The following is a 9,043-nucleotide window of genomic DNA, read 5'->3' on the forward strand; positions in this document are numbered from 1 at the left end:
GGTTGAAGCAGCCCTTCATAACCAGGGCAGAGTGATCTTCCCTCGGAAACTCAGAGCCAGCTGACAAACTCTTCTTTTCCCTGCAGCGTCTGGTCCAGGGAATTTCTTTTTTCAGTTTGGCTAATGAAAGGACACCACCCAGAATCCAGAAAATGCAGACTTGCTCAGTTTAACCTCAAATGTGGACACAATTCACCTCCTCCCTTCATCATGTCTCCACGTCCTTAGAGCAGTTTCGTTTTCTCAGTTGGATACCCTGTGTCTGTGTGAGTGGGGTGAAGGAAAGGGAGCCAGCGCTGAAGACTGCGGGGAGGGGAGGGAGGCGGGGGGCGGACAGGGCAGCTTGTGAATTTTTGTTTTACTGTTTAACTTTATTAAAAAAGAAAAAAAATTAAGAGAATAAAATGTTTTGACCCTTTCTGGCACTTTGCTCTGGCAGCTGCTTTTTGTCACTCCAGCCAGTGGGGCCAGACCTGGGTCCCCAGCACGGAGTGGATGCCCACGTGGACTTCAGGCTCAGTCAGCTGTCCCACGAGGGGTGTGGGTGCCCCCTCAAAAATCTGTTTAGCACGTGCATGCTAAGCAGGCCCTGGAGATGCTGTTGGGCCCAGCCTGATGCCAGTCATGGGGCAGTGAGTTCAGAACACATCTTATGGTAGGGGCCACTAGAAATCAGTAGAAGCTGCATGTGTCCAAAGTGGGTGCCAGGTGCCCGGCTGGGCTAACTCAGATTTATACATGTGTTCACAGTTCCCACTGCTTGAGGGAGATGGCAACAAAGACAAAATGCCGCCTCCCTCACCCTCAGACCCTTTCCAAGTGGGCCAGGCAGCTCCTGGGCCCAGTGGTATGGGTGCTGACATCAGCTCATTAGCTGGAATTCTTAGCAAACACCCCTAGCCTTCTCCACGTGTGTCACTTCCTGCATGGAAGGCAAGCAGGGACAGGAAGCAGTGGCATTTGTCATGCTGTTCAGGTCAAGCTTCGTGTTTGTGGTGAATCATCTCAGGACATCCAGGCAGACACTTGAGGCTTTGGCTGAAGCTCTGATTTTTGGTGCTCTGGTAAGTAGAGATGGCTGGGTAAAGACCTTGGCCCAAATAGCTAACTATCTTCCTTCTGAGCCTCGGCCCCTTTCTTTTCAGTCTTCTCCCTTCAGTGTGAAGACCCTGGTGAAGTGCTGACTGCATAAGGCCTGGGGAGTTCCCATGTAGCCAACCAGACCTCTGTTAGCCTGGAAGAGATTCTTGAATGTCAGCTCTTCCCTTGTGTTTGAAGTGGTACTGACCTGAAGGTGGCCCTCCCTGAAGAACTCCGGGTCTTGCTGAGGTCCTTCCGATTGGATTGGCTGGGCACACCTGGGGGCCTGTGCCAAGTGACTGGGGGCTGCTTTGTGCTACATGTCCCTCATATTCAGCCAACCCCTGCTGTCTGTGCGCCTCCAAGGCCAGTCTCTCTCCCTTCTGCCTCCTCATGAAAGCCGACACTGTTCAGCTGCCCAGCCTCGCCACAGCTGTGCCCAGCCCGCAGAGGGGAGACAGGACCGATGGCCCCAAGCTGGGGGACAAAGGCAGTCCTAACGCACCCTGCCCTTGCCCCAGGGAAGACTGAGCGGGCCACAGCGGGAGAGAGAGGCACGCAGCTAGGATTAACATGATTTATTTCATTATCAGTCTTACAAGTTGCTGAGGTGGGCAAAGCCAGGAGAGTAACTTCAGTCCAGGCATTTCTATCAAGTGACAGCCTGATTAGCAGGGCCGTTACTGAGCGGAGGGCAGTGGAGGGCACCCCAGGAACCCCAGCTCCTACAGCAGTGTTAAAACCCCTCCTTCAGAGGCACTGGATAGGGCGTGGCCCGTGACAGCCAGGGGCCACTCCACTGGCTTTTGGTGCCCACTGACCCCTTTCAGCAGAGACACAAAGGCCTCCAGAGGCACCAAGGAGGCAGGATGGGCTGGGCAGGTGGCAAGACTGGTACTTTCTCACCGAGGCTCTGTCTCTGGCCTCGATCTCCCCACCAACACAGCAGGGCCACACAGCTGGAAGGACGGCAGCCCATCCCTTTCCCTGGGTGAAACCTGTAGCCAGCCTGGGGTGTGGCTGCTGCCTACTCTGTTTTGTCCCCTAGTTGTCAAACTGTTACCTAGTTACAGTGTGAGGAGGGGACAGGCACTTAGGACCAAAGGTGTAAGGGAAACCCCTTCTCTGCCCTGGAAAACAGTACACTCTGATTAGGAAACAGGCTCAAAACCCAGGGGTCCTCCCATCTCAAATCCACCACAGTTTCTTGTGGCTGGTGACCACTCCATGAGTGTTGCAGTGCTGGGGTGTCCCCTCCCCACTAGCCAGCCTCGTGCAGGGCAGTGGGCCTGGGGGCCCAGTAACTGGAAGCAGAGCTTGGGGTCGTGGCTCCAGTCCAGGCCAAACTTGGCCCAGCCTGGTCAACTGTGGTCCAGGTTCCTAAATGATGCCTACCCACCCCCTTGTGTTGAAAGCTTGAGCGTTAGAGGGAAAGGGGGTGGGCAGGAAAAGAGAGAAGTTATTTTACAAGTTTTTAAAAATTACAGGAAAGTTAACTTTGAGTAAAAAATAAAAAAGAAAGATCAAGCAGAGGAATGCTCCCCTCCCCTCCCCCTTCCCTTGTAAAGAAGGGGCAGGTGGCCCAGGACGCTCAGATGATGGTACAGGACTGAAAGGAGCCACCCTTGCGGCCGCTGCGTATGGGCACAGCCTTGCCCTTCCCGTAGTATCCCGTAAAGATAGCCCTGACCTCCATCTTCTTGGCCAGGTTCAGCATCCAGCGCCCGCTGCCCAGGGAGTAGAGCTTGCCCCGGCTGAGCTCACCCACCTCCTCGCCGCGGCTGCCCCCCTTTTCCTGCCGCACAATCTCTAGCAGGTCAATGCCTGTCTGCACGGCCTCTACGTCACCCGCACAGCCCAAGGTGATGTGTGCGCGGCTGCCCCGTGGCAGGTTGTCAGAGGGGGACAGCTTGTCCACGTCGTTCGGCCACAAGGCCAGCTCCTGCTCGCTCAGCTCTACTCTGGCTCCCGTCGTCTTGGGTGTCACGAAGAGGGCCGAGATGGTCAGCGTGAAGGCCTTGCAGTAGGATTTCTTCACTACCTACAGAGGGAGAGAGGGCAGAGGACCGAGCTAGAGGTGGTGGCCGTGACAGAGGGACAGTGAGCGCCACAAGCAGCCTGGTGCTGGGTGGACGTCCTTCCACTGACACTGGCCGGGCTGCTTGAAAGAGCCAGAGGTGCCAGAGAGGCAGGAGAGCGCAGGGGTGAGCGACTCCAGGCTTCCTGAGCTCAGGCCTGGGCTCCCCACCCACGAGCTGCAAGGCTCATTCACCTGTAAGAGGGCTGATGAGGGTGAGGACTGAGGACCTAGCAGGGGCTGCTGTCATTACTACTCACCCCTTAAAAGCACGCTGGTATCCAGACAATGTCCTGGAGGGCGGGGCGAGGGCAGAAATAAAGGCCTTGGATCAAACTCTACTCCATACACTGTGGCTTACGGTATACCTGATTCTCAGAAAGCCCATCTCTCCCATTTTGACCATAAAAAACTTCCCTCTTTTGCTCATGACCCCTCACCCCAACAGTGTCTACTGTGTGCGTGCACGTGTGCTCAGTCATGCCCTATTTTATGCGACCCCATGGACTGTAGCCCGCCAGGCTCCTCTGTCCATGGGATTCTCCAGGCAAGAATACTGGAGTGGGTTGCCATTCCCTTCTCTAGGGGATCTTCCCAACGCAGGGATTGAACCTGAGTCTCCTGCACTGCAGGCAGATTCTTTACCACTAAGCCACCTGGGAAGCCCTGTCTGGCAGTTAATAGGTGCTTAGTAAATCTTGCTAAATGAATGTACAGTTAGAGGTGGGAGTGAAAGTGTGTGCTGCGTGTTCATTCATGCAACTGTGGGAGGTGCTAGGGATACAAGGTGAACCACACTGCTGCCCTCTGAAAGTTTCCATTTGTGTGGGAGGAAACCACCGAACAAGTAAGTATAATGGCTGTTAAACTAGGCAGAGAAGTGAGGGAGCTGGCAGAGGGTCAGGGACAGCCTTCCTGCAGAGGCAACCTGAAGGAGGCTGGGGTCAGCCAGGCACACCAGGGTGCCACGCCAGGTGGTTAAGGACCTGATAGGAGAGGCTGTGGGTAGGAGACGGGGGTAGCCTGCAGGCAGGGAAGGGGCTGATACCCCTAAGCCAATGAGCCTTTCTGTCCCTCGACACTCCCCATTCCGGGGCACGACCAGGCCTCAAACTCGGGACAGGGACTTCAGAGCACCAGCCTCCTGGGGGTAAGGGACTTCTAGCCTTTGGAAATGAACACAGGCTTAGAAGCCAGCATTCCCTGAGCATCTGCAGAAGGGGCAGGCCCCAGGGTCACAGCACAAGCTGGTGGCACTGCCTAGCGGGGCGACTGAGCTCAGTACCACTAACGCTGCAGAGGCACAAGCTGGGACAGACTCCACTTTTCCTGAGAGGCTGTCTGGTTCTCCAGAGGGCCCTGCCCTCTCCCCGCTTCCGCCAGGTTCCTGGGGAGCACTCACATCTTGCTGGGCATACTCCTCTGCCCCAGCGGCCTTCCCGTAGTCACAGAACTTGGTTGTGCAGTGCAGCACGCCCGGCGGTCTCTTCCCAAAGTAGGTGACCAGTTCAATCTTCTCCCTGGGCTCATCCCCAGAGACAACTGTGGGGGGAGAGGGAGGGTGGTCAGGGCGGGAGGGTAGGGGCATCGCAGCAGCTATCACCGAGAGCCTGGGAGAGCCAGAGGAAAAACATCCAACGTGGAGCTTAAATTTGCAATCCACTGTAATTGAGCAATCTGCCATTCATTTGTTGGTCAAATTAATAGCAACTCGAGTGCTATGAAAAGGTGTTTTAAGTTCCCTGCTTTTTGTTCCGCAAATTTTTACATCTCTTACCCAGACTTGAAAACTAAGGCACTTGTAACCCAGGGGAAGGCAGGATAAGCCAAGGGAATCTGAGCTTCAACAGAGCTACATATCTGAAAAAACAGGGAAGCAGGTCATGAAAAAGGGGCTAAAAAGAAAAAAAAAGGAGGGGAACTGTATGGTATAATGGAAGGAGCCAGAAAGAGCATAACATCCAGCCCACTTCCAAGCTGTTGGACCTGGGGCAAGTGGGTGACTCTCATCTGTCAATCAGATACAATAGGAGGTGACCACCCAGATAACTGTCAGGACCCATTTCACTCGGGGCCCCTGGAAAAAGAAACAGCTGGTCACTGGAACAATAGGTAGCCTGCAGCCTCCTTGGGTGGATGAGAGGCTACCATGGGTCTTAGAAAATAATGGGTACAGGAAGGGTCTTAGGAGATAATGGGATAACCTTAAGGCTAGCTTCTCCATCACTAGGCTTTTCCTGTTAGCTCCCAGGGTTGAGTCCCTCTAAGGATGCAGCTCACCCTCCACACGGGAGGGAGACCCCCGCTCGGAGGGCAGGCCTTGTGTGTGGCCCACCACATTTCTCCTGCGTTGTCCCATGCAGAAGGACACCAGGGGGTTTTGGTTTTTTGGCAATGCCGTGGGGCATGTGGGATCTTAGTTCTGAGACCAGGGACTGAACCCATGCCCCCTGCATTGGAAATGCAGGATCTTAACCACTGGATCGATCTCTAGTTAGTTGAGGATCCCAATTTTTAATGATAAATGCAGCTTCAAGAGGCAGTCACTCTACAGGGCAGAACCAGTGCTAACCAGGAGCCCTGCCTCGGGCACGTCTCTGTCACGCTACTCACAGGCACGGCTCACACCAGGTGGTGTAAGCATCCTGGTTTCCTGCTTTCCCAGCATTCGAATCTTAGGAGCTGAGAAAAGTCCTCGGAGAATGTATACAGGCACAACTCACCTCTGACAACCCAAAGAAACACAGGTGGGGATATTTCAAGTCTAAAATTGAGGGGTGGGGAGGAACTAGGAATGCATTAAAGGAAGAAGAGATGATTAGTAGGTGGGTGACATGTCCTCCAGGTCACTGGAGGAGAAGAGCCACTAGGGGGGGCCTTCCCTATCCCAAATCTCTCCTCTCCGTGCAGCAAACAGCAGGAGGGCACTCTGGTCTGACCCAATAAGGGAAGGCTCCTCTAGAGGAGATAGAGTCTAGGGCTCTCACAATAGCTTTGGGCAAACCCCACATCCGTTCTGTGCATTTCCCATCTGCAAAAACGAGGCTGGACTCTAGGTTGTTCTCTGGAGCTGTGCAATACCACAGGAGGTGCGCTGGCTAGCTCAGGGCCTGGGAACTGTCCCCGCTGGCATTTACAATAGTTCTAGTAGTAAGTTTTCTGCAGCTTAGGACTCCACGGCATATTGTATTTTAGAAAACGGTTCTGCAGCTGAGTTTGAAAACACTGGACCAGACTCTCCCCTCCAGGGTTCTATGAAATGTTGATGTACTTCCTATTATGACAGTATGCAATGTGTTCTCCCCACCTCTAAGACAGGGTCGGTGGTCTAGCTCCCGGCTGGGAGAGGGCACCTGGGGAGACAGTGAGAGGGAAAGTCCCTGGCGAACACCTCTCCCATGTTCCATTGAGTGTGCACCGCCCCAGGAGACCTCTGCCAGTGCCAGGTGAGCCCCCCTGCATCCCCCAAGAGCTTGGAGAACAATGGGCCCAGCCAGCAAGAGGGCTCACGAATAAGGTTGAGTGCCCCACCCACCCACCCTGCCACCTACAGTGTCGCAGCTCCTTCTTGAAGGCCTTGTGGTTGCCCAGCTCTTCCAGGAAGGTCTGGCCAGTTTTCCAGAGGGCCGCGGAACTCTTCTTGGTCAGGAACCAGCCGAAGTAAAGCGGCAGGAAGTCCTTCTCCAGCCCAGGCTTCAGCTTCTTCAGATCGTCTGCTGACAGCTGCCACTGGTTCTTCTCCTTGAGCTGGGCACAGTCCAGCCGCCAGGCCGTCTTGGGCTCCACCAGCACCACCTGGTACTGGTACTGGTCGGCCAGCTCAAAGAGCTGCTCCAGCCGCTCCCGCTCATGGTTGGTATCATCCAGCACCAGGACCCGGACATCCCGGCGGCAACAGGCAGCCAGGTCCTCATCCAGCTGCTTGTACTCCTCGGAGAAGGATGCCCTGACGCCAGGGGTGATCTTGTAGCTGTCGGCAGACACCATCTTGGTGCCATCCCGGTACCTGTCCACGATGACCCGGGCCAGCGTGGACTTGCCGCTCCCAGGCAGGCCTCGCAGGATGAAGAGCGTCTTGCACTCCTGCAGCGTGGCCACCGTCTCCTCATCCTGCAGGAAGGGAAACTGCAGCTCCGGCTTGTCCTTGGCCCCTGAGGATGACATTTTGCGGAAGAAGACCTTGGGCAGGAACGTCTGGCTCTTTCGGGAGAAGCCTCTACTCTGTGTGAGGAGGGGAAGACAGGCGTCAGCCAAGTCACGCAGGGCCACCCCGCCAGCCTCTCTTCTTCCTCTCAGGCCTGGCCCTATTGAGGAATCCCCCCACTCCAGGCACCCCCGGGGCCGTGGGCACCTTCCCAAGCCATGAGGTTCTAGATGGTCTCTCCTAGGTCCTTGGGACCTGAGGGCTTCTGGCTGTGCAGTATGGAGAGGGCTGTCTGGGCAGTCCCAAACTCTTAAGGAGAACCAGAGCCTCAAGGATCACCCGCTGCCACCACCTTGAAAGGAAAACTGCTGGGAAGTGCCTGCAGGGGAGGGCCTGAAGCCTGCGTTTCTAAAAGTGAAGTCTAACTTTATATTCCTGGCCTCTATTAAGGATGACCTCTTTGGAGGTGGGGGGCTCTATGTCTGTGTAAAACCACAGCTGCCCTGGCCCCTGAGCGCACCCGAGGAGGGTGGGAGTGGAGAAGGGTCAACCAAAGACCGCCTCCCTTCCCCCAACAATGCCAGTAACAGATAATACTCTCTTGTCTGGGATGGGGGGACAATGGCCCCACAGAAGGGCTGGTGGGGGGCTGGGCCGGAGAGCGCTGGACAAAGGGCTTCATTCAGCACAGCCTGCCACCTCCTCCTCTGCCCTGGGCCCCCCACAAAGTCGTGGTCTTTGTGCCTGCCCCAGGACTGGGCGGTACAGGGCACCTGCGTCGGAGTCTGGCTCTTCGCACCCCTTGCTGTGTCTCAGCAGCACCTCTCTAAGCCGCTTGTTTTCCTGCTTGCGCAAAGCCACAGGCGGCAACACTTTTTACTGTAAAGCGCCTTTTCCTCTAAGCCGCGAGGCTCCACCTCCCGCCAGCACCCAGACAGCTCAGCAGGCGCACATTATCTCAGACGAGGCCCTGGGCAGGGAGTGGGTGCCGAATGCCCGCCCAGCGGCCCAGTGCCCGCTACCCCGGCCCACCCGCCACCCGGGTGTGCTCCGGGGGAGCTGCTTCTGAGCCCCGATTCCCTAATTCCCTTCTTTCTCCAGCGCCATCCCCACTCCCCATGCTCCCCGCGTCGCCCATACCTCAGCCAAGAAAGCCCCGACTCAACTCCGGAACCTCGAGTCCTCATTTGCATGCCACTTCCTCCCCCCGCCCCCAAGTCCCCCAATACTCTCGTTTTCCATTAGGGTCCCGACCCAGCCCTCCCGCTCACCATGATGAGGAGGGGTCGCCGCCGTCGCCGCCTTCGCAGCACTAGCTCTCCGGGGCCGCCCGCCTGCGCGGAGGGACACGGAGTCTAGCGGTGGCGCGAGGCCACGTAGGGCCGCCTTACATACCCCGGGGCGGAGCGCGGGGGCGGGCCGGGGGCGGACTGGGCCGGCCCCCTCTGCGCAGGCTCTGCGAATCGAAACTCCAGGCTCACTTGGCCCTGGGAGGAAGCTGCGGAGCGCTGCGCCCCGCCCCCTGCTGGCGCGCCAGCCCCGGGCCAGCACCTGTTTGGAGGCGCCTGTGTAGGGGCGGGTATGGGAGCTGGGGAGCGGGGGTTTGGCCTCTTTTTCTTGCACCCCGGTAATGATGAACTCGGTAAAGAGGCAAGCAGGCACCCCCCCTCTCCCTGGCCCAGTGTAGAGATTAGATTTTAGGCAAGATTGTGCGAGTGCGAATTCTGTCTTTAAAATTTTGA

The 9,043-nt window shown here is 56.6% G+C and overlaps 2 protein-coding genes across 2 annotated transcripts in view; one reads left to right on the forward strand and one right to left on the reverse strand.

Annotated features, from left to right (window-relative positions):
* The window catches only part of DNAJC7 (DnaJ heat shock protein family (Hsp40) member C7), a 30,820-nt gene extending 30,395 nt beyond the window's left edge, over window positions 1-425 (forward strand). Inside the window, exon 14 of the mRNA XM_006055765.4 lies at window positions 87-425. Coding sequence (XP_006055827.2) covers window positions 87-124 — 38 coding nt within the window. The 3' untranslated portion in view covers window positions 125-425. The remainder of the gene's footprint in view (window positions 1-86) is intronic.
* A 1,218-nt stretch (window positions 426-1,643) lies between these two features.
* Window positions 1,644-8,723, reverse strand: LOC102392413 (2',3'-cyclic nucleotide 3' phosphodiesterase). Its single transcript, XM_006055768.4, has 4 exons — window positions 8,573-8,723; window positions 6,709-7,378; window positions 4,560-4,699; window positions 1,644-3,121 (listed from the first exon to the last, which is right to left on the reverse strand). Exons 1-4 carry the CDS (start codon window positions 8,573-8,575, stop codon window positions 2,672-2,674), a joined length of 1,263 nt encoding a protein of 420 aa, XP_006055830.1. The 5' UTR covers window positions 8,576-8,723; the 3' UTR covers window positions 1,644-2,671.
* Window positions 8,724-9,043: the final 320 nt, after the last annotated feature.

Source organism: Bubalus bubalis, chromosome 3 (assembly GCF_019923935.1).
Source record: "Bubalus bubalis isolate 160015118507 breed Murrah chromosome 3, NDDB_SH_1, whole genome shotgun sequence".
Classification (NCBI taxonomy): domain Eukaryota; kingdom Metazoa; phylum Chordata; class Mammalia; order Artiodactyla; family Bovidae; genus Bubalus; species Bubalus bubalis.